This window comes from Anguilla rostrata, chromosome 18, assembly GCF_018555375.3.
Source record: "Anguilla rostrata isolate EN2019 chromosome 18, ASM1855537v3, whole genome shotgun sequence".
Lineage (NCBI taxonomy): Eukaryota > Metazoa > Chordata > Actinopteri > Anguilliformes > Anguillidae > Anguilla > Anguilla rostrata.
In genome coordinates this window covers 18609123-18634037 of record NC_057950.1, presented here as the reverse complement: position 1 = coordinate 18634037, position 24915 = coordinate 18609123, and the positions used below count along the sequence as shown (strand labels likewise).

Here is a 24915-nt window from a genome sequence, read left to right as displayed (position 1 = left end):
ACTGACTTAAAATTTTGGCAAAAAAAAAAAACATTCAAAAAAACCTACCCACTGTATACAGGATGCAGTGAAAGCCATCTATTTTCCCACAACTTTACAAAATGGAGAAAGGATAAAGTTCATTTATGAGCTCAGGTCTTTTCAGGAGGCAAATAGGGGGAGGAAGCAATGAAAGCCAGCGCAATCAATGAGGGAGGCCTTCTACAGGCACGAGACTACAGCATTGACACTCATACTGGCTTGCGCAAAATGCAGAAACGTTTTACACCGCTGTACAGAGACCATCCCTATGTAAATATGCTTTTGAGGCTGAATAATGCTGAGGAAATTGAGTAGAAAGAAGAGAGTTGAAAGCATCTTTTGCCAGGCACTGTGCTGGGAGTTCTTCGTCAGGCACGAAGGGCTGGAATTGTTTTGTTAATACATTACATGTGCGGAATAAATAAAGAAGAGCAACACACATGGAGATGAATGCTGTTCACATGAAATTTACATAAACCCTACTGTGCGTCCCATTTGACATGCATCACATAATCTCTAATTAATGGGACTGGCATTTGCAGAAGAAGTGGATGTGAAAAATTATGGCCAGTGGACCAGAGTGCACTCCTTCACCTCCCTCTCTCAATCCTTCTCTTTTTTTTTTTCTTGGAGCTGCTGCATCTATAAAGCTATGCAGCTGCTACTGCGTGCATTATGAATGCCCTCTGCTGGTGAAAATAGGAAATCGCATGTTAATGTTGCTTGATTCTGTTAGTGAGGCAGGTATTTGAAGGCTATTACACATGCTGTTCATTTCAAAAGGAAATGGGGGAGACTATTGTATTTACTTACTTTACGGTGTATCTTAAATTAGATGTAATAGTTTCCAAAGATGTCTTTGCAGCTCAGCATTTCATATTGTACAGATCATACAGTATTTGAATGTCTTGAAGTGAAGCAGCTTTCCCAATAGGCAAGGACATAATTTCAAAGGGATCTTAATTTGAGAAAGTCTTTGAAAGTGAGACTTGTGACCAAAGGACTGTGATCTAAGGCTGCCTGTGAAAGTGCTGTTTTAATGATCCTCCATGCCAGGTTTTAACTTTGAAGACAGACTCGTACATAAACTCCCAAATCAAAGCACTAGACCACCAAATAAAATAGCTACTTATTAGTCAACATGCCTATAATAAAATAATAGTTTTACATTTGAGTTTCAGAACCTGAAAGCATAATAATAATAATAATAATAATAATAATAATAATAATAATAATACTAATAATAACAATAGCAGCCATGGCCAGACGAAGTGTAAAGACATTTGGACTACGGTCCAGAGCATCAACAAGCTTTATAACCCTAACCCAGAAGCTATTGATTTCATTCACAGCTACCAGCGTGGGACAAGAACACCCTTTCAAATCTTAACAAACAGATTGTGTGAAGCCTCAGGATTTATCCAAAACTATGGTCCATGGTTTCCAGGACCTGAATTATTCATGGTTTCAAAAATCTAAATGGCAAACAGTTTAATTGGAAGTGGATTCCAGTTAAATTGAACAGAGGCCTGTGACTCCATACAAAATCATTTCATTATTTTTCACAAATTATAATGCCAGCAGCAAGTAAACGAATAGAAAGCCAAACATGTTAGGAAAATATCAACATTGATGCGACGTGAGCATACCAGAAACTGCCCAGGGTTAAAACATGATAATAATCATCTCGTACATATTTTATTAATGGTATGTGTAGTACACATAGGCTATGAAAAATGAAACATCAAACCAATCATTTCCCGGCTACTTACTGAGACTCATTATGCCCATGGTTGCAGATGAGCAAACAAGTGAATATTTTAATATTTGAACAGATCCTCTGACCTGCTAATGAGGACCTGACCAAGAATAGCCTGGAGGAATACCAGACTGGAGAGCAGCTGGCCTTTAAGATGCTTCTAAACATCCATTTCATTCCAAGCCCCGTATGTTTTGAATGCAGGGGCCAGGGCAGGGCTCTGAGCTGGAATGTTCACTCTGAGGTGGCGGTGGAGAGAATTGATTCCCGCCTGCCTGCGCGCCGTCCCACGCCTGGCCGAGAGCGGACGGCCACGCGTCTTAGCAGTCGCTCGCAGATCGATGAGACTGAGATTAGCCGCGCTTCAGAGGGAGCTCGCTGCTAAGCCTTGAGAGGTCTCTCCCACACGCTGCCATTCCCTTTCTTTCTTTCTTTACGCCCCCTTTTAGCCCCTTTATTTCTCCCCCATTTGGAATGCTCAGTCATATTTATCAGCGCGTGTTCCCCGAAATCGACGCTACCGATTTGGGGGAGCGCAGACAAGTGCATGGGTCCTCCTCTGAAGGACAGGATGCCCAGCACTGCTTCTCATCACACTGCAGTTCACAAGTCAGGCTCCTGCAGACATGAGTCTGAAGAAGACACTTCATGTGTCACGTCTTGCGCCGCTAACTCCTCGACAGACTCCGCCAGTTATCCTCGATCCACTGTGCCAGTTAACGCTCAACAGGCCCTGCGCTGTTTTCGACAGACTTTTGAATGAATCGGCACCTCATACTGAACAGGCAGGCTTGCGTAATCTAGGCTGAGTGATACCAGCCCTGAGGGGCTGCCAGGCACTGGAAGGGTCTGGATTTTACTATAGACTGTGAGGACCCCCCAAACCCCAACATTATAACCCCTAAATATCAAAAACCCAATCATGCTTTTGCCTTAGAAATGCCCAGAGTCCTTACCACTGCAATGCAAAGTGACTCGTCTCAGAAAAAACAAACTGATTTTGTATGGTGAGAGGATTTTAAGAAAACTGATTTGGGGTTTTTTTTTCTACACTGGAAGACATCGGGGCTGGAGCTTGTGCTGCTATGCATTAGTGGACTCAATACAATCCATTATTTTGCTCCACTTATCCCTTCTCCAGATAATTATGACTGTGATTGATTGGTGATTCGATTTGCTAATAAAGCCTGCGATAGGCTTCTGGCGGGTAATTGAGACCCACAGGGTGGCCCATCTCATAGATTCAATGAAAAACCTAAGCGGCCTCCCACAGTACCGACTGCTAAATGATTCCCCCCACCGCCACCACCGTTTCCAATGAATAAAAGTGTCGCAACTGCATTAGTCCTGTCTCAACATGCCTCCTGTATTTTTATTTGTGAAACAGTCAAGTTAAGAGTCCTACAGAGATTCACGGAGAGAGAATCATTTCAGTCCCTAGTTTTTTCTTCATTTCTGTCCCAACATTTCAAGATGGCAACTTTCTATGAGCTAATATTTTCCAGGGCACATTAAAGCTTCGCTGATTTGCTATATTTAGTGAATATAAACTAAACTACTCAGTACCTCATAGCTCAATGATTGCATTATCAGCTCCAGTGGAGGTTCCCCCTGGGTTTCGCAGACAGGATAAATTGGCGGCGGCCAGGACTCCGAGGGGTGCGCAGCCTTTCGAGTCGTGCCTTCCAAACCACATGAAGCCCGCGTCTGCCTGGGCCGCCGCTCCACGGGTCCTCTCCAAGTGGTTTCTGGGAAATCGCCTGCTGTACACGCCGTCTGTCTCCTGGCAACCCCGGTAGTCCGTCTGATAGGCTGAGAAGCCCTGGGTCCGATCATTCCTAGCAGTGCCATCATGGCTTAAGCAGAAATGGGAGTTATGCTGTCTCTTCTCACCCAGGAACTTCTTGCGGCCCAGTCCCTTTAAAGAGGCGCACACCCGTCAGTACTGAACACTGAAGACCCACAGCGAAGCTCTTCTTTCTCTAACAGCCAGACACAACCTTACAATCATCAGCAAAACATGTACACTGTACATCTAAAGCATCTATTTCAGAATAAATTTCAAACAAATATTTCTATAAAATGGCAAATTGTACCAGGTAAATTGTTTTGTGCCAAGCACTTTACCGTAAGATGAATAGTTTCTAATATACTCACATTGTCATATGCTTCAATGCTGCTTTGTAATGTAGCCTTGTTATCATGGGCTGAATAAGGATAATCTCTGTCCTCTGTTTTCTAAGAAAGAACAAACATTCAATCATTTTAATACAATAACACCAACTCCTGTAAATGTGTTTATCACAAATAGCATGATTATGTGCATGCACCAAATGACACATTTGTAAAATGCATCATGAGTTGTGAAATGTCAGTTTTACTTTTTATTGTGTTCAAGGCAAAAAATGTTAAAAGCAAAAATGAAATTCTGAAAATTACAATTCCTTTGTAAATAACTACTTGATTCCCCTGAAAAGAATATTTATATTATAATATTCTTTTCAGAACTGTTATCTGTGCTAGGAGTCAGTGCAGGTGATTAGATGGCTTGCAACAACATACATGGACCCAGTGCTTGTGTAAGAGGTTTCTCTTCCTTATAAATGGTGACAAATAATTAAACAGTTTAGTAACATGTTGGGGCTATGTAATGATATAATTTGACGATACACTATTAAATGGCATGTTATGGCACTATGCGCATGCAAAAATAATGCTGTTATTTTTGTGTTCGTTTTTTTCTTCTTCTTTTTTTGATACAACTGGTGGCAGTGTTATAGGGAATGCTGTCAATACTGAAGTATAGACATGAAATAAATACAAGCACTACAAGTTTGCCTCGAGTGAAAGAGTTTATGAAAGCTATTCCTTGTGAAGATGAGTGGGTGTTTGCTGATGTAACAAGCTCTACTGCACTATATGATTGCTCCACTCTCACCCAGACTTAGTCAATACATGATCATCAGGAACATTGTGTATATGTCAAGTGGGTACAGACAATGACCATGCTGTCAAATCACTCTGACTTATAGAAGCCGTGCACATTACCACAAAAAAATAAAATAAAATAAATAAAATCAAAGCAAATGAGCAGGAGTAAAGTCTGTAAAAATGGCCAAACTACATTTTGATATGTATTACCTCTTTAATTCTCCTATGAATGACCCCACGAATTCTCTTTAAATTTCTGTTGTGCTATGGGTTAGTCCCGTTATTTCTGTTGTGAGCCTATATTTCAATCTAGAATGATTCGTAATGTATGTGGGTCCCAGGAGGAATAGCTGCTGACATCTCAGTAGCTAATGGAGAAATAGATACATCACAAATTCAATAGTTGCTTTTTAATGTTTCCAAAACTCAAACACATTAAAAAATGTGAACCCTCTAAGCACTACCACAGAACCCTGCCTTGGGACATTTGCATGATATGGTGATTGTAATGTGGTTTGCCTACATACTTTGATTAATGTAAACCAAATTAAACTAGTTGAACTAGTTCCAGGGGGTACAAGTATCCCAGGTAATTAACTTTTGAACTAGGCCAAATAATAATAATAATAATAATAATAATAATAACAATTGCTATTATTATTATTTGTGTGTGTGCGCGTGCGCGCAGTATATAAACGTAATCAAATTGATGTAATAAAACCTTACCCAGCCATCACTTTCCATTGATGAGAGTCCTTGTGTTGCATTTGAAAGCTGATTCAATCTATGTGCATAACGTTGCATTATTAAGAAGCCCCGGTCTGCTAAATAAGCGATGCCTTTCGTTTCAGTCAATAAAAGTTATGCAAGAACAAATCACAAGCACGCAGCCGTTCCGCAAACCGTAACCACAGAAACACAATACAACCCAACTGTTGCTAAAGAAACGAACGCTCATGCGTAGATATTCTGTCATGGAAGTAAAATTTTATTTAGACCACTAAAATTAGTGATAAAATGAGAGTGGAATTGTATAACTTGTTCTTACATTATGTTTCACAGATAATAATCATATAAATTTTCAAATGTCACCTAAAAGAAAGGTTTAATGTATGTAGCAACATTTCCCCTGCAATAAATAAATAAATAAATAAATAAATAAATAAATAAATAAATAAATAAATAATACAACTTTAAGGGTTTTTTCTGGAATGCTCTGGATACTTTTCGATTCGTCACTAGGAAACTGATCCAGGATCAGCTAAGTTCGCGCAATCGACTCGACAAAAACCACGAGAGAAAAATCTGAGGCTGATCTGGAGTCAGCAACCACAATATACCATCGAATACAAAGAACATTCTACATTTTCTGGAAGACAGGATGAAAAAAACTAGTGACCTCATGTACATCCGGGTCGTAGCTAAACTTGTGCTTTTCTACGATGTGCTGTGCCTATCGGTGGACATTATAGTGTGAAATTAGGTGTAAAGGCGAGGGTTAGGTATTATACATCAGACTCCACTTATTTAATCAGTGGATGAAAACCGGTCGTTAACTAACATTATCATAACTAGCCAGAGTGGGTGCAACCAGTTAGGTGTTAGCAAACTACGAGCTAGTAAACGTGATTGATTTTTAAGCTCCCACCAGCCAGATAAGCTAGCCAACAAACAGTTTACAAATGGAGGCTAACGTATATGTAGTTACCGTTTAGCCCACTGCTTGCCACACAGACTCAGGACATCTGGATAAAAGCTAACCTGGCTACGCTACTTATTAGTTAGGCTAGCCATCCGCTAGGGAGCTAGCTAGCAAACTAATTTAACTCACTGCTGCTCTTTGGGAAAAAATGAGCGCAGAAGAAGATGGGACTCGGTGCCCCGTCTCTACAGTCCATGGAAACGAAGATGAATGTAGAGATGACAACAGACAGGTAACGTTACAGTCTGTGCCTAATGGTACAGTAATTGCATCTTATATTTAACCGGGAGCTAAACCGATAGCTGGGTGGGTGGCCAGGATATAACAACATTTGCCCCATGGGTGACTAGGCTACATAGCTTGCTAGCTACATAACTTTGCTGTTTGTAACGTAGGTTGTTTCACTATAGCTAGGTAGTTAAGTTGTATTACGCTAATGCTTGCTGGTAACAGTATTGAGGACGGTGGCTAAAAGTTAACGTTAAGTTAGTGGCAGTTAGTTGGACGGGCTTCTCTAACCCCTGGTAACATGTTGTGTCTGGTTAGCTACCGTTAGCCTGCTGTTCTGCTGTCTCATAAGCAAATGCTCTGGCAATCGTTAGGAATTGTCAGATGGTTTACTGCTTAACTAGGTGGCGGACTGTTAGCTACGTATATATTTTATGTCACAAATCATAAACTTGTAAAAGACACGGTTCCTTAGGACTTGGTCGTTTTTATGCCTGTTTGTGCTTGCACTACACAGCTGATTCGGTAATTTCGCAGAAATTCCACACAATGTTGACGTTATGCTACAAAGTGACTGCAAATGCTAGAGGCATCATACGCCAATGTGCAACATTTTTTTTTACGAGAAAATATAATCACGGACAGTCCGTAACGGTAACGTTACAGCATGTGTTAATTTGAAACTCTTGAAAGGACACATGAAGCAGTGCTTTGGACTTGATCGATGCTTGCCATTGGGATGTGAATGCAAAATTAATGTAAAATTCAAGACAGAAATGTTAGTAAGTTTAATTTGTGCGTTTGAGTGCTGTAATTAAATGTACCCCACTGTGTCAGTACAGCAGGACACAATGATATGTTTGGGCAACGAGATCAAGAGTCGGGCGGTGGTGAAATACTCTGCTGCCCCACCGCCCGCTACCTACGCCCTTCTGCAGGAGAAGACGGACCTGAAGTTGCCACCTGCCAACTGGCTTCGAGAGAGCGCCCAGCTGGGGGCGGCTGGCACAACTGTCCTGGGCTCCAGTAGCAAGAACAAACCCTTTTCCAGGTAAGCCTACTCCAGAGTAAATGTTATGGGTCTTTAGAACAGGTCAGTGGTCCAGAATGCATTCATATCTTCCTCATTTGTTCAGAATTTATTTAGCTATGTTGCTAGGCTGGGCCATTTCTTCTGTTTGAAATAGTAGTTAATTTTTATCTGTCAATAACATGGGTAAATTTGCTGATTTTGTGTCCAATTTATCAATTTGTTGTTTAGTTTTCTGTTGCTGGTTATTGACAGTTTTTCTGTAAATGTTCTCTTGCAGTTTTGGAATGGCATATGATTTCATTGACTCCATAGGCAATGATGTGGATGTTGTATCTGACTCAGAGGTAGGTGCAACATATGTCCTAAACTCGTTATGTCTGGGAGTTATGATTCACACTTAACTATATCAGACTGGTGGTTGGTGACGTTTAACTGAGAGCCGCAATGAATATGGGGTACCCTTCCTGATATGTGGAACATTCTGGAATATTCTGGCCAGTTACTTGTTAATCATGTTTCATTATTGCTGGACAAGCCTGTTTTAAAGAGTGTGAAAAACTAACACAAAGAACTGGACTTCTCTCAGAACATAAAGAAACTTCTGAAGATCCCGTATAGCAAATCTCATGTCAGCATGGCTGTTCATCGTGTGGGGCGAACTCTCCTGCTGGATGAGCTGGACATCCAGGAGCTCTTCATGAGGTCATCCCAGGTATGGAAGAGGCATAAATATTTGTATGTGTGTGTTCTTTTTGTGGAAATGATGTAAGAACAGGTACAGTGCTGCCTCGTTATAAATATGGAATGTAATAACAGTGTCTAAACATAGATGGGGCGATTGCGTCCAATTTGGCAGGAGCCAGAACTGCTGCTTAACTCAAAATTAGGAGTAACTGTTTCAGTTCTCTTGAATGTCTGGGGTCTAGGCTGTAAACGGTAAATTGTGCGTCTGACTTTAGTCATACGCAGTTTTCCTCTTTAATTGTAAATTACAGACAGGAGACTGGACGTGGTTAAAGGAATTTTATCAAAGGCTCGTTGATCAAAAATGGCAGAGGAAGAAGAAGAGCAAAGAGCACTGGTACCAGAAGGCCATTCTGTCCAAGTTCTTGTATTACAGGTGAGTTTGTCCTTCACAGGTGACACCGGTGACCTCCCTGCTTGAGGGTGCGGTGGATGACTCTGTCCACCTCTCCTCTGATCTTGCTGTATCTCAGAGACTGTTAACTAGGCCTTCTGGAACATTAGAACTTACATAGTGCCGAATCTTCTCACGGTGTGTCTTGTTGGCAGCAATCACGGTTTTAAATGCAACCATAACTGAAAGCAATGCATATAAACAGCTTAAGGGCTGCTTTCCACTGCAGAGCATAATTCAGTAGAGCAGTGGAGCAGCAGAGGTGTTCATATATCCAGAAGATTCAGGGAAAATACAAGAGTTTATGAGGGTGAACCAGGGTACAATTTGAATGAAAAAACATGAGCTCAGAAATTCAGAAAATGGTAAATTAAGAATACTATTACATTGCAGGAGCCCCAGATGTCACATTCTGTACTGTCTGCACTATGCCCACTTCCGCCCGAACGTGATGGACTGCGTTGCCATGACGAATGTTGTCTTTTCAGCATTAACGGCGACGGGTCAGTGGAGCCCGTCCCATCGGACTCGGGCAACACCGACGAGGGAGAGGAGGAGTGCAGGGATGAAGAGTTTGGCCCCTCGTGGCCTGCCACCTTCACCAGCTCACCGTCCGAGTCGGACACCCCGAAAGAGGTACAGCAACCCTTTCCCAGGATAGGCTTTTCAGAAAGGCCTCCATTCCGACCCAGCCTTTCCCATCTGTCCTGCGCTCCTGTGAAGTCTCTTAGTCAAACTGTATCGAATCTTTCGGCTTGGCGGTGCCAGTAATGGGTCGTTGCTTTTCAGGACGGCGTCTCCGTGGAACACAAGTACGCCCTGGGGCACGTGGCATCGGTTCCCAAAGAACAGAACCTCCCCACGCTCTTTAATGAAGGGGAGAACAGTCAGGTACCATTCATACCCAGCCTTTTCCTACTCCATCACAAAGCAAAGCCCATTTGATTCCTACATGGATTAGGCTTTAGTGGGGGATGTTGGAAATTGTTTTATAAATGCCATAATGGAATTTTTTTTACATCATACCGAAGAAGTAGTTCTAATGTGATCTATTTGACCTTACTTTCACTCTGATGTCTTCTGTACAGTTAATTCAGTATGAAGAATGTTTGGCACTGTGCTTTACTTACACAAAAATGATAATATTTTGTTTAAATATAATGAATACTTATGGGAAGCGGTTGGATGTCATTTAGAAATGAGGGGTTGTGTTGCTTAGTTACATTTTGACGCTCAGCGGGCTGGTGAAGTAGACTGCAAAGACCTGACCTTGTGCCGTGTTGAAATGTGACAGGGCCTGAGGAACGACTTTGTGCGGAACATCCTGTGGACGTTCGAGGACATTCACATGCTGGTGGGGTCCAACATGCCCATCTTCGGCGGCGGCCGCTACCCCGCGGTCAGTCTCCGCCTCAGGTCAGCGCTCTCCACCTCAAAACCATCCTCATCGATCCGTGGGGCGGGGACCTACCGAAAATCAATGTGTGCGATGACAAGAGAGAGCCTGTATTTGATCAGAGTATTGCTTGCTTTTTTTTCCCTCTTTCCTAGAGGCAAATTGACATGCGAAATGAGCTTTAGCAGTGTGTTATGGTTGTACAAGAGAACTCCTACACCAGAAAGCTAATTATCTGACACATTACACCTGAGGTTTAATATATAATCCCAGTGACTGAGAGAGTTTCTCTGTCTTTATTGTGTTTTATGAAGTACAACAGTATATATTTCCCTGGGAAACTTTAAAGGTGATGTTTTTGTTGATTTATTTATCTTTGTCAAGGGCTGCTTTTGAAGATGATTGTTGTTGTCATTGTTGTATGGTAAAAATGAGTTTTTTTTAAATACCCTGCTGATACCTGCACTATTTAATGCAGCTTCTCTCTCCTCTCTCAGGGATAACAATAAGCCTATTAACATTCTGACGGGTATCGATTACTGGCTGGACAACCTGATGTGCAACGTGCCTGAGCTTGTCATGTGTTTTCATGTCAACGGCATTGTGCAGGTAATTGAGTACTTTTTATTTTTTTTAAACAAGTCTTCATACGTATTATAGGCTGTCATGACAACGATGTCTTTTCGATTGTCTTCTGTTTCGTGTCCCTCTGCAGAAATACGAGATGATCAAAACAGAAGACATCCCGGACCTGGAGAACTCCACATTCTCCACCAAGGTGGTAAAGGACATCGCTCAGAACATTCTGTCCTTCCTCAAGTCCAACTGCACCAGAGAAGGACACACCTACTGGCTCTTCAAAGGTACTGCAGGAGACAGAGCTCCCTGGTCATGTTGCAGCTAAGCTATATAATGCTCTCCAGATTTAAAGAGAAAATCCACTAGGAAAAAAAAAACTGTTTTATGTACTGTGCCTGTAAAACTGTCGCTTTTCTTTCTAAATTTCATATTTCATAAAATATTTATTATATATCCATTATTGTATTATTTTGAATAAAATAAACCATTATGAAGGCTATACTTACAACTGTTTTAATGATGGTAAAGTTAATTGAACTGATTGAGTCGTATTGAAAAAAGCTGTGTATTAATATTGTGTGCAAGAGTTCTACAGTAAAGACATTGTGAGTATGAGATATTTAAAACAAAGCATGTGCATGTGGTGGTAGGGTAAAGCTCTGCAAGTTTTAGTTTTATTTATAGCTTTCTTCAAGCGTCAGTTCCACCTGTTCTAAATCTCGTGTTTGACTTGTTTCCCCAGCCAGTGGAAGCGACATCGTGAAGCTGTATGACCTCACCACTCTGTGCGAGGAGGCCACAGAAGAGAAATGCCAGAACCCTTTCACCCTTCCTGTCGCTGTGCTGCTCTACAAGTGCGTACAAGGCCTGTCCGTGACACATCTGCTGAGTGAATACTGAGAATGTGCTCTGGGCACATGCTGTAATGGCACAGTCTGCCCACTGGGGGGCAATAAACCACACAGGTCTAATCTGAGGCGAAACAAACGTTCTGGTTTTGTATGGGATTCTGACCGGCCACCGTTAATCAGGCCACTGTCAAGCAGGAGCATTCAGAAATCCTGTATGAATATTCATGAGCAGGCGGTCTTGCCAGTTATTTGGGCTGTCAGTGAGTGGGAGGCTATTGTGCACATACAAAGATAAAACGCAATCACTCTGAATATAATGTGGCATCACTGTTTGTGTGTTTTTGTGTAGTCAGCGACATTCATCGATATAGGAACAGAGATGTAAACGTGGGGCACAAGCAGTTGAGCTCTCTTCTGTTTCCGAGGCTGTGGTGGAGTGACTGTAAGTGTTGTTCTGTAGAGTGGCCAGCAACATGATGATGAAGAAGAGCCAGAACAGGAAGCATTACGGCACCATCAGGACTCTGCTGCTGAACTGTGTGAAGCTGCTGGATCAGGAGAGGCACCCTCAGGTACAGCATGTCACTGCACCTGTTACACCTGATACTTATGATGATGAGTTTATCAGTAATCACTCTTTTGATTGGCTTGTGTATCTAATTGGCTAGTTAGTGGGGACTATGCCTCTGATTGGCTTGCCAGCGAGGCTCTTTAGTTTGATTGGCTTGTTAGTGAGAACTGTTCCTGATTGACTTGTTAGTGACGCCTGTTCCTCTGATTGGCTTATTAGCGAGGACTGCTCCTCTGATTGGCTTGTTAGTAAAGACTGTTCCTATGATTGGCTTGTCCGTCTCCAGATCATTGCCTCTGCGAATTACATGCTGTCGGAGCTGTTCCAGCTGGACGAGAGGCCAGACGAGGACGGGAGCGGCTCGCTCCGCGCCGGCGGCTCCGAGGACAGCTACAGCGAGGAGGAGGAAGACGAGGACGAAGAGCTGCCGGTGGACAGCGACGAGAACGGCTCGTACAGCACGGGCTCCGACCCGCCGGGCGACAGCAAAGCCGTGGCCGTCATCAAGTCTGTGGGGGAGCTGTCCGTCCCAGAGAAGTACAAGTCCACACACCAGATCAGAGTGAGTGTCTGTGCAGTCCTCCATACAGGGGGGTGGAGCTATATTCAGATCAGAGGGCTCTGTCCTGGGCTTTACTTCAAATGGATTTGATCCCAACTCAAGGTCTCCCTTCTCCATATTGGCCACATACTCACCATGGCATGCGGATGGTTATGTCGCAGATGTTGCGTAGCAACAGTATGTCTATATAAAGTCGGCTCGGTTTTCTTGAAAATGAACTCCTTAAATGCATTACATTACATTACATTACAGGCATTTAGCAGACGCTCTTATCCAGAGCGACTTACACAACTTTTTTACATAGCACTTTACATTGTATCCATTTATACAGCTGGATAGATACTGAAGCAATGCAGGTTAAGTACCTTGCTCAAGGGTACAACGGCAGTGTCCTTACCCGGGAATCGAACCTTCGACCTTTCGGTTACAAGCGCAGTTCCTTACCCACTGTGCCACACTCCGTCCTGTGCAAACCACATATCCGGAGAATATCGCTGCTGATCCAGGACCAGTTTCTAAGGGCATAAATCACACAAAACGTATTGATCTTCCGTGAGATGGGCAGTATTGTAAGCTTAATGGCAGTAATTAATTACTTAGTGGGCATTCTTATCTGTGGAAAGCAGCAATGGGAAAAGATTTACACCTGTGAGCCTTTCATCCAGCCTGGCCTTTGCTGGTTTCTGTTCGGGGTACAGCAGTTGCTCACGGGTGCAAAATCAATTTCCCATTGCGGGATTTCAGGCCATTACTTTAACTATAGCGCCACATGAGACAGGAGTACTCTGCTGTGTCTGTTCAGTCTCTGTAGTTATGCCATTTTCACCGCAGAGATTTGTTGTGTGACGATACGGCTGTAAAAGTGCTCTTGTGTGTCCCCCTCCAGCCCAACTACACTTTCCCGGTCTCCCACGATACGGAGGAGCGCTGTCGCCACGTGCTGAGCTACGTCTTAAAGGTGAGCAGAAGGGTGTCAGAGAGCTGAGCAGTGTCTGCCCAGAGCGCTGAGCAGTGTCTGCCCAGAGCGCTGAGCAGTGTCTGCCCAGAGAGCTGAGCAGTGTCTGCCCAGAGAGCTGAGCAGTGTCTGCCCAGAGAGCTGAGCAGTGTCTGCCCAGAGAGCTGAGCAGTGTCTGCCCAGAGCGCTAAGCAGTGTCTGCCCAGAGCGCTAAGCAGTGTCTGCCCAGAGAGCTGAGCAGTGTCTGCCCAGAGAGCTGAGCAGTGTCTGCCCAGAGAGCTGAGCAGTGTCTGCCCAGAGAGCTGAGCAGTGTCTGCCCAGAGAGCTGAGCAGTGTCTGCCCATAGAGCTGAGCAGTGTCTGCCCATAGAGCTGAGCAGTGTCTGCCCACAGCGCTGAGCAGTGTCTGCCCACAGCGCTGAGCAGTGTCTGCCCACAGCGCTGAGCAGTGTCTGCCCACAGCGCTGAGCAGTGTCTGCCCACAGCGCTGAGCAGTGTCTGCCCAGAGAGCTGAGCAGTGTCTGCCCACAGCGCTGCCCCCCCCCCCGTTCGACGAAAAAGAACGGCATTCGTGTTTCACTCTGTACAGCCCTTCTCCCACCTCCTGTTCAAATGATTTAGAGAGCTTGCCTTAATGTGAAGTGAGAAGAAGCAAGGGATTCATTTGAGGGCTTGCCCTACGTAATAAAGACACATTACCATCTGTATCTTTGTCTTAAGTGGCTTTGACTTTCAGGTGGGTTGTGCAGTGATAGCTAACTAACATGATAGCGAAGTTTGTTTGTCAGTAGCGTGTTGTGACCAGCACGCGGCCGTGGTCGTGGGCTCTGATTCGCTGGCTGCCGTTGGCAGGGCCTGAAAGCGGTGGACAGCAGCATTAAGAAGGAGAGCGACCTGCCGGCGGCCGACCCCAACACCCCCATCCCCCTCAAGTACGAGGAGGGGAGCCCCAGCGCGGGCCCCAGCGCAGTGGAGGAGATCGCACCCCTCCTGGACAGAGGTGAGCCTCGTGCCCGACTCCCCCGCCCACCTGCTGCCAATCAAGCTGCCGTCCATCTCTCGTTATGTATGCAGGTTCCTTTGGCAGCCCCTGAGGTTCCCCCGAGTGAAAGTAAATAAATAAATAAAATCCAGGACTTCAAAATTCATTAAAATGTTTTACAGAGGTGCTGGACTTTTTTGATGAGATTTTGGTGTTTTGGTATTCTAAAAAAAGCTCCATATCCATTTCTTGGGTAAATTATGCTGTTAATGACCTGTTCTGGGACAGAAGCTACATTCTGTTAGAACGCGGTTTGAGTAGAAAATGAGGACATTGGGACAGCGTTCATTTTCAGCCATAATGAGGTGGTTTCAGTCTTGCTTTCCTGATGGACTACAGCACTTGAGATATTGCCCATTGTGCAGTTTGTGCAGGGATTCATGGGACCTTGAGTAGCAGTGAGTTCCATTACAATTCAGGTTTGCTCATGTATAAAGTATTAATGCAGTAACAATATGGAGGTCAGAAGTTTTTGAAATGCATTGTAAAAGCAATGCTTGTGGGTGTAAGGTGTTCATTTTGACCCTTTATTTTCTTAGTTCTTGGAACTATGTAAAAATACTGCAAAATGTTGACCTTCTTCTGGAAAAAAATAAGTAAATTGAAAATTCTTTGAACATTGTGTGCATTTTTCTGGTCATGAAGTAAATTTCAATTAATTTCATGAACTGACTGAGCTGAAATGGAGTTGACCCCAACCCTGAAATAACTAGATTATGGCATAGGTAAGCATGCAGAACCCTGCGTGTTGTGAAATTTTTGTGATTCTCTTTTTCCCTCCCCGTTCTCCTCTGGGACCCCACCCTCTCCCCGGGGGTGCAGTCGGACCCTGTCACGAGGACTTGAAGCACCCAACGCGCTCGGGCATGATCCCGGGCTCCTGGCAGTACAGGATGAAGCTGCAGCTGGTCCTCAAGGCCTCCAAAGCCTACTACGTGCTGTCGGACGCCGCGACCAACCTGCTGAAGTACGGCCGGGCCCTGCGCTACATAAAACTGGCCCTGCAATGCCACGGTCAGTCTCCCTGGAGTACGCCAGGTCTGCTTGTAGGCTGGAATTAGGGAGGGGGTACTGAAGACCTGCCTATCCCCTCCCTGTCTCTGAGCATTATAGCTCCATGTCTCTTCTGTTCATTCAGTTTAACCAGATAAGTAACAGTAAACTTCAGACAATGGTAATCGGGGATTTTTGGTTGATGTTACCATGTTACCATGTAACGGCCTGTGGTTTTAGCAGTTGTCTGTATTGACTCTGCTCTTATGGTCTTTACCCCTGTGAGTCACGGCCTGTGGTTTTAGCGGTTGTCTGTATTGACTCTGCTCTTATGGTCTTTACCCCTGTGAGTCACGGCCTGTGGTTTTAGCGGTTGTCTCCTCCCCCGCAGACGCGTACTGCTCTGTGTGCAGCAGCCTGCACCCCGAGGTGCTGCTCTTCCACAGCCAGTGCCTGTCCCTCTGCGGGGACATCCAGCTCATGCTGGCCCAGAACGCCAGCAACCGGGCTGCCTACCTGGAGGAGTACAGCTACCAGACCAAGGAGGACCAGGAGATCCTGCACAGCCTGCACCGTGAATGCAGCTGCCAGGGTGAGGCGCTGTTCGCTGCTCATGGCTCTGAATCATCGCTCACTGGTCTTCTTGGTTCAAAGTTCTGAGTTCTGTCTGCTTCAGAGTTTTGTCTTACAGTTTATGGTTTTCTCTCACAGGTCATGCGTCTGTTTGGTTTAAAGTTTGGTTTTGTAGTTTACAGTTTGGTTCATAGTTTAATTTCTTACATCAGTTTTAAAAACAGAATTGAGAAAAGTTAATTTACCATTTAGCATAGTATCTTTGTGGACTTTAAATGCAAGTTATCTGTGGTTGAGATGTGTGTTGCCAGGATACAGGTGATTGAGTGCACTGTGCTTAATTTTCCAGCCTTTAACCTGGTCACTGACCTGTCCATGGATGCGGAGTACCAGCTGTTCGTGAGCTCCAAGTGCTACGAGGCGGGGCACGAGCTGCTGACCTCGGGCGACCTGAAGGACCACAGCGCCGACCAGCTGGCTCAGCTGCTCAAGAGGCTGGGAAACATCCGGAACGAGATGGGCGTGTTCTACATGAACCAGGCCGCCGCCCTGCAGACCGAGAAGGAAGGTGAGCCGAGGGGATTACTGGATTATGGATCAGGGAAGTGTGTGAGGTGGGCCCTGGAATGGGTCTGTAGTCCACTAGGCTATACTAGCATGTGTATTGGAAGGGTTCCTGAATGGTACTAAATTTCTCATTTGGGTCCCCGCCATTAAAAAGTAGTTCTAATTTGTGTCCTGATATTAAAAAGCTTAAGGACCTGTGCTGTAAGCATTGCCGTGGAAATAAATCACTTTGTGTTTTCCAGGATCACATGGTAAGGCACTCTTGATTACATACAGCATGGAGAGATAAACCCAGTACATCAGTTTAGTGCTGCTCTGAAGAAAGGCAACAAGCTTTCTGGTTATATACTGTGTGAGTGTTTCAACCTTGTATATGATTGCATTATTGATGGGTTCAGTCACATACACACTCTTGTACGTCCTGCTGACCCAGCTCTGTGCAAAACATCTTTCCGGCAACAACTTTATCTTACTGCTGACAAACGAATAAACACACGTTTGCTTAAAAACGATCCCTTGAGCGTGCAGCGCTGTGTACACCAGGTTTGGGGGGGGGGGGTGGGTGCGGCTGGCGTTCCGTGTCTACGAGCGTCTGAACGGCGGCTCTCCTCACAGAGAAGAAGACGGTGTCGGTGGCCGAGCAGGAGATGTGGAAGAAGAGCTTCTCGTGCTTTGAGAAGGGCGTGAGGGACTTTGAGGCGATCGGGGACGGGGCCAACACGGCGCTGCTCCTGTGCAACACGGGCAGGCTGATGCGCATCTGCGCGCAGGGCCACTGCGCAGTCTCCGCCGACCTCAGCAGGGGCGAGTTCTCCCCAGAGGAGGCGCTCTACTACAACAAGGTACAAGAAGCGCTGCAGAAACCGCTCCGTTTCTCTGTTAATGAGTGTTACATTAAACTACAGAATGAGCTTTTGAATTGATTTTTTAGAAAGTTTTATCGGTCCGGTTAAGGTCAGTTTAGGATATTATTGCAAATTAGTTTAATTAAAAAATCATCATAGAAAAATATGAGGTGTTTTCCATTAATAAATTGACTTCCGGTTATTTTCATGAATTAAAGTGGAATTGGCCCCAGTCCTGCGCTGGTTTCTGTTCTGATGGTGGGTGTGTCTCGTTCTCCAGGCGATCGAATACTACCTGAAGGCCGTGAAGTCCCTGGGGAGCAGAGAGAGCCACCCTGCCGTGTGGGACTCAGTGAACTGGGAGCTCTCCACCACCTACTTCACCCTGGCCACCCTGCAGCAGGACTACGCCCCTCTCTCCAGGAAGGCCCAGGAACAGGTAGGAGTCCACGTCCTGCCCAGACTCTCTGTCATCATTGGGGATGGGAAAACGAGGCTTAATGAAACCAGGAGTGGGCAGAGCCAAAAATACTTATTCAGACAACTGATTGACAACTCATTGTAGCTCATCCATTGTGGGGTTCAGAAAATCTCATCTGTCCCATAAAACCAAAATACAAACACGTTTGGATAAAATGCATAATACATGTCCATATGCCCGTATGCTACATGCTGTGGGTGATATGGTTTAAAGGGTGCCTTGTCTGTGTTGGCAGATTGAAAGGGAGGTGACAGAGGCCATGATGAAATCGCTCAAGTACTGTGACCTGCAGACGGAATCGGCCCGCCAGCCCCTGTACCAGTACAGAGCGGCCACCATACACCACCGCCTGGCCTCCATGTACCACAGCTGCTTCCGAAATCAGGTACGCCCCGCTACCACCATTAAACTAAACTAAGTGTATGAGGTTGTATAAACGCACTGTGTCTCTCAGGTGGGAGATGAGAACTGTAGTATATTAGGTACATGAGGCAGTATAAACATGCTGTGTCTCAGGTGGGAGAGGAGCAGTGTGGTATAGTAGGTATATGAGGTTGTATAAACACGTCTCTCTCAGGTGGGAGATGAGCAGTGTGGTATAGTAGGAATATGAGGTTGTATAAATGCACTGTCTCTCTCAGGTAGGAGATGAGCAGTGTGGTACAGTAGGTATATGAGGTTGTATAAACTTGCTGTCTCTCTCAGGTGGGAGAGGAGCAGTGTGGTACAGTAGGTATATGAGGTTGTATAAATGCACTGTCTCTCTCAGGTAGGAGATGAGCACCTGAGGAAGCAGCACCGCAGCCTGGCTGAGCTGCATTACTGCAAGGCCGTGCGCCTCTTCCTCAGCCTGAAGGACGCGCCCTGTGAGCTGCTGCGCACTCAGCTGGAGAGGGTGGCCTTCGCCGAGTTCCAGATGTCAGGTCCGTGCCGTCCGTCTGCCTGCCTGCCTGCCTGCCGTCACTGATTCAACCACCAATACAGATGCTGATACAGCCACCGACGCAGCTAGTGACACAGCTGCTGACGCATACTCGCTGACACAGCCACTGACACATCTGCTGACACTGCCACTGACGCAGCTAGTGACACAGCGGCTGACGCAGTCGCTGACATTGACACAGCCACTGATACATTGCCGATATATCCGTGAGCGAAGGCTCTCATGCTGAATTGCTTCAGTAAATACACGGCTGGATAAGTGGAAGCTGTGTGAGTGGCTCGGGGTGAGAGAGCTGCTAAAGACCTGAGGTGTGAACGTGTGCAGGGCAGAACAGCAGCGCGGCCAAGCTGAAGACCCTGTCCGGAGCCCTGGAGATCATGACCGAGACGCGCCACGCCTTCCGGCTCATCCACACAGAGCTGCTCGCGGACCAGGCAGAGGTACGCAACAGCGCCTCCTGTGGGCACATCCAGAAACAAGCCAGGGCTGCACCTCTGGGGGTGGGGTCGTTAGTGTTTCTCTTCAGCCAATTCAGGAAGTTTCTTCACATTCTTTCAATTAATATTTGAACACTATGTTCACTTGATTTGATACATTTTTTATTGCCAGATGAGTGGGTTATTTTTGTACTGTGGGGACAGCATTTTTTTTGAGCATTTTTCAACTTTTTCAAATGGAATTTCCTTAATGAACAGGAAATGAAACATAATTGAAATCGCATCCGGTTTGTCGCTTCCTCTCGCCTCTGCAGGCCGGCGCCGCGGAGACCTCGACCGTGTCGGACGGCTCCGCCTCCTCCGGCCTCAGCACGCAGGAAGTGCTGAAGCTGGTCGGGGTGTTTGAGCCCAGCATCTCCTTCCTGCTGCTCCACCTGGTCAAGCTGCTCTCCACCGGCAAACGCAAACCCAGGTGCGGTCCTGTGCGGTCCGACCGCCCCCCTCCGCCGCACGCGCCTGTGCTTACGACCGTCTGACCTCCATCCTTCCTGCCTGCGTTACACCATCATTTTACCTCTCCTTTCATCCCTCAGCTGTTGCTCCTGTCCATAGCTCAGAGCAGGATGTGTACGTGACATCACTTCCCTGTGGCAGCAGACATACTGGTTTGCTTGATTCTCATTACATCGTGTGATGGTAGGGTAGGGTGTTTTAAAAGGCCAGCGGGTGCTGGAATGACTGGCAAAAATCATTGCGTATAAATGAATGAAAGCTATAGTGATACTATACAGTGTTCTTGTCAGGCCACACTTAAGAGCACAGTGTACAGATCCGGGCACTGCTCTTAAAGAAAGTTTCAGTAGTTCTTGGAAGTGTCACAGAAAGGGACTTGGATTCCGGCCTTGGCGCAGTGCTGGATGCTCTTAGATGAGCTGAATGACCTGTTTCTTGTCTTGCCTTCCTGTGTTGTTTTGGGTCTGTGGGGAGTCGGCTATTTGCTCACGTCTGCCGGTGGCTACGCATCAGGAGGAAGTGGTAATCAAAGCGTGTTGAGGGCCCATCGCTCGATTCTCTTTAACATCCCCGCGTCCTTTTACCCAGAGGGCTCTGGGCTTCGCTGCCGTTCCCGCAGACAGACTCGCTGCGATTAGTCACGTCTTTGTGCGCTAAAGAGCCGCAGTTTCATCGCAGCTTCCTGCAGCGCCCTTGCGCGCGCGGTAGTTTCCGCGGCGATAATGACCGGCATTGCGACTCTCACGCAGAGGAGGTAAATGGGACGGGTTAAATGCATGCTGGGAGATGATTGATTTAAGCTGTAACGTTAATGGCAGCTCAGAACGTGACTTTGAGGGCGTGGGGCTGCCTGAAACTGAGTTTGTGTCTGAGGTAGTGCAGCGCGTTATGAAATGGTACATCCGCTAAACGTCAGTCCTGCCCAGTGGAGACAGTGTGGTCCTGCCACACACCTGTTTTAGAATCAGAAATCACAGGTATATATGTTAGAGTTCATTCTCAGGTAGGACACTGCTGCTCTACCCTTCAGCCTGGTAACCAGAGCTGCTTCAGTAAAAGTCCAGCTGTACACATGGATTGTCTGGAAAGAATGCAGTCTGTATAAGCCACTCGGGGTAGGAGGAAGCAAAGGCATACAAAATTCTGTTGTGTTCGGTAATCAATAAAACCAGCGTTTATGATGTTTTAATACACATTTAATGCATTGGGAAACATGTTCCATCGTTTCATTCATTTTCGTCAAACGGACAGTTGAACTCTTTTCAACTCTTTTTCTCAAAAACAGTTTGGTGACAATTATGATTTAAATTAGTATATCTCGCTGAAAATTTGTATTTGTAAAATTTGCTGTGTGTGTATTGTGAGTAAAATCAGCCAGTGTGTATACGAGTCAAATCGATCTTTGTGTTTGTGCTGTAACAGTGTGAAGGAGGAAGAGGCAGTGAAGCTGTACAAGCAGGTCTACTCCAAGCTGCTGCGCGCTGACAAGGCCGCCCCTCTCCTCCAGCGGGTGGCGCTGTGCTTGGAGCTGCTGGATCAGCTGGCGCCCCAGGTAGAAAGCTCGGACAGTAGAGCGTCGCCATGACAACACCTGCTTCAGGTCTCACTCACCAGACAGGTTGACATACATGACACACACACAAAGGCGCAGTGGATGGCACTGTTGCCTCGCTAGAAGGAGGTTCCGGGTTAAAGTCCCAGCCGGCCTGGATCCTTCCTGTGTGGAGTTTGCACGCTCTCCCCATGCTCGCGTGAATTTCCTCCTGGTACTCCGGTTTCCTCCCACAATTTAAAGACGTGTAGCTTAGGGACTGTGCAGGACGTGATAGAGAAATTAGAGTCTCTCGGTTAAGTAAAGGTGTACTGTAAACGTGCGTATACGCACACAAACGTGCATACACCCATATGGACATGAAAACATGCACAAGCACACACATGCATGCATGCTCTTGAACACACATGCCTACAAGCTCAAAAGAATGTGAATATTAAAAAAAAATGTTATTCTGCCAGCTGTGCCTTGCCAACTGTGGCTGTCCGTCATTTTAGGACAACTTTCTTAGTGTTACACCTTCTATACTTTTTTAAAACTTCTTATATGATTGTCCTTTCCCAGTCCACATTTTTATAAATGGACAGGTGAGCGTGCAAACCACCCTTGAGTGTTTTCCTAAGTGGAGTAATTAATGAACTGCATTGAATGTGTTCTGACTACACTGATGAATTACTATATTTGTTAATAATAAGGACTTGCAATGCAAGATATTTGTGTTACCCTCACAGCTACTGTTTATGAAAAACAAGGTTTGAAAATTTAAGCATAATGTTTAAAAATGTGGAAATAATCTTTGTATGATGACATAATTGTGCAATACACAGACAACGTTCGGTGGAACTTGTTTGAAGGGATAGTTTGCCCAGGCGTTACTATCATGGGGTTTGAGTGTGACTTGCTTTGGCTCTTTGACTTAAAATAAAGGCTTTAATGCTGTTTTGAGTTGTCAGAAATGTTAAATAAATGTGCTCTTCGCTTTATTATTCTAAACTATTTACACTTTATTATTTCAATTATCTCAAACAATAAAGAAAAAGTTTATATGGCGTGCGATCCCAAAAAAAGGCCACTGGCCTCAATGGATGTACAGGTGTACAGGTAGGAGAAAGAGCGAGGAGAGAGTCAGGACACAGGACGCGTTATTTTCGGGGTCTCTGCTGGACACGCCCGTCATAAGTCTAGTTTCCTGTATGGTCCTGGTATACCTTGCTGCTGAGGGTCTGGCTCCTCCCCCTTTTTCCTTTATAAGGCACAGAGCTGCCATGGTACAGGATCTGTTGATCCAAATCAGTGGCAGCTAGGTGACTATCCCAAAGTGGCGGCTCAGATGATGGGCGAGGAACAACGACTTCATTGTTTCGGTGAGGAATGAGTCACTGAATGAGTCGCTTTTAATCAATGGAGTTAAATAGTCACCAGGAGCGTCACTCTCCCAAGCAATAACAGCTGTCTTAAAATCTGCAGATATTCTTAGCACAGAGTCATAGCTGAGGGCATGCTGCTGTTAAAGTTGCACATGAACGTTCAGCTGCTTTGATAATCAGAGGAAACGTGCTGAGCTCATTTCCCTGGCAAACACAGCACAAGAACCTTTTCAGACTTTCTCTTTTGTGCTTGTCCCCGTGGCTAAGATAATAAATGCTGCATTTTAGAGTTTAGCTAAATGAGTTGTGCTCTCATTTCGACCTGCATGGTAATCACTGTAAAGTCTTAATGGTTATTCAGGAGAATTTTTTTTTTTTTTTTAATGCTGTGCAACTTTGAATAATGTTTATTTAAATTTGGAATCCAAATGAGCCTTGTTGCTATGATACACAAGGGAAATTCCAATGTCCCTTTGCACAACAAAGACATTTTTTTATGTATAACACTTAATAAGAACAAACTTTGCCCTGTGGGTATGAGATTATAAAAATGCACTTATGATGGAAAAACTCTTGCTCGTGCCCTGCTCTGTATGATATAGCTCTTGGATCAAATTTGCACTGACAAAAACACATTTTTGTTTGCATTTTAAAGCTGACAGTCCTTTGAACTTCATATTCATCAGCACTTTGTGATTCATTATTTATTATTTTCTCCATTGGAAGCAGAAAGTACACTGGCAGAGCATCTTAAGTAACCACTGCAAGCAGTAAGATGGTCAGTATTCATCAAGCTTTTTACTTTTTACAAAGGCTTTGCTGTGCTTCAGACAGCTATATACCTATTCTACACTAAAGCCAAAGCATCTCATCCATGTGATGTGATGTAATGTATTGTTTAGGTTCATTAATCTAAAGTTCCTCCATGATAGCTTGGACAACTTTGCAATGACACTTTGCCCATTGCTACAGCACATGTGCTATATTTTCTGAAGTTAGGAGTGTCAAACTGGGTTGTATCTTAATGCACTGAATATATGGAGACCTGGGTCAAATACAAATACGTATTTGTAGTTGTATTTGAAAATGTAATTAAATACTCATTTATGTATTTTCATATACATTTACACATTAAATAATTTGTATTAAATAATGTATATTTTAATGGAAAACCAAACATTTTTTCAAATTGTATTTAGGGCCTTTTAAGAATACATTAAAATACAAATACAATTTTAAAATATTTTGAAATATTTCAGTGAAAGACAACATAAATTAAGAAATCACTGTCTGCCATTCACCAGCATTAGACAGTGGAGCTGAGGTTATTTTGATAAATGTTTCCCACATTTTCCAAACTGATGGATAGGATTAAATATGATCCTTTATTATAATTTTATTCTGTCAAGTTTTTGTTGCGGTAGCAAGCTTATTGCCATGCTTATTAGCAGCTAAGAGTCTGAGAGCTTCTTTGTTGAAGGCAATTTTAAGGGATGTTTTTCTGTCACCTGTACTTGTATTCATGTTCTCCTTATATTTGTTTATAAAACACGGTTTTTCTAGCACTTCTCTGAATATGCCCTAGGGACCACAGTAGGACTAGAAATCCTGCTGCCCCTCCAGGTAATGTTTCTCTCCACACAAATGCTACCACAGTACAGCAGTCAGAGTACCTGTAAATATTTTTAAATGATCAGTGTCATTTTAAAATGAGTAACAATGCCCTTTATATTTGAATTGGATTACTAATGTGCTCATGTTATGAATTATTCATAACAAACTGTCAATGCTTTCCCCACTCATTCATTATAGAAGTACATTTTTATGAAATTATTCTGAAGGAGCATCTTTCCTTCAATATTCAAAATAGTTAGAGA

General features: G+C 44.6%; 1 protein-coding gene and 1 long non-coding RNA gene across 2 annotated transcripts; one reads left to right on the top strand and one right to left on the bottom strand.

Moving 5' to 3' along the window:
- Positions 1-3640: 3640 nt before the first annotated feature.
- Positions 3641-5633, bottom strand: LOC135245116 (uncharacterized). Its single transcript, XR_010327151.1, has 3 exons — positions 5438-5633; positions 3938-4018; positions 3641-3698 (listed from the first exon to the last, which is right to left on the bottom strand). It is a non-coding gene; the product is annotated as an uncharacterized LOC135245116 (long non-coding RNA).
- A 479-nt stretch (positions 5634-6112) lies between these two features.
- Positions 6113-22610, top strand: edrf1 (erythroid differentiation regulatory factor 1). Its single transcript, XM_064317129.1, has 25 exons — positions 6113-6645; positions 7484-7692; positions 7952-8018; positions 8261-8386; positions 8670-8794; positions 9301-9448; positions 9602-9703; positions 10107-10228; positions 10706-10817; positions 10924-11071; positions 11530-11641; positions 12099-12210; positions 12496-12771; positions 13658-13729; positions 14578-14725; positions 15590-15781; positions 16152-16352; positions 16683-16901; positions 17516-17742; positions 18026-18184; positions 18462-18611; positions 18996-19149; positions 19494-19621; positions 19921-20078; positions 21542-22610. The coding sequence occupies exons 1-25, from the start codon at positions 6562-6564 to the stop codon at positions 21702-21704; spliced, it is 3714 nt and encodes a 1237-aa protein (XP_064173199.1). The 5' UTR covers positions 6113-6561; the 3' UTR covers positions 21705-22610.
- The last annotated feature ends 2305 nt before the right edge of the window (positions 22611-24915 follow it).

Excerpts from the sequence above, each read along its gene's own strand:
- edrf1 (XM_064317129.1), top strand. The coding sequence starts at position 6,562 with ATGAGCGCAGAAGAAGATGGGACTCGGTGCCCCGTCTCTACAGTCCAT. Across the intron at positions 11,642-12,098 it reads GTCGCTGTGCTGCTCTACAA|AGTGGCCAGCAACATGATGA; the intron begins GTGCGTACAAGG and ends GTTGTTCTGTAG. Across the intron at positions 18,185-18,461 it reads CCAGGAAGGCCCAGGAACAG|ATTGAAAGGGAGGTGACAGA; the intron begins GTAGGAGTCCAC and ends CTGTGTTGGCAG.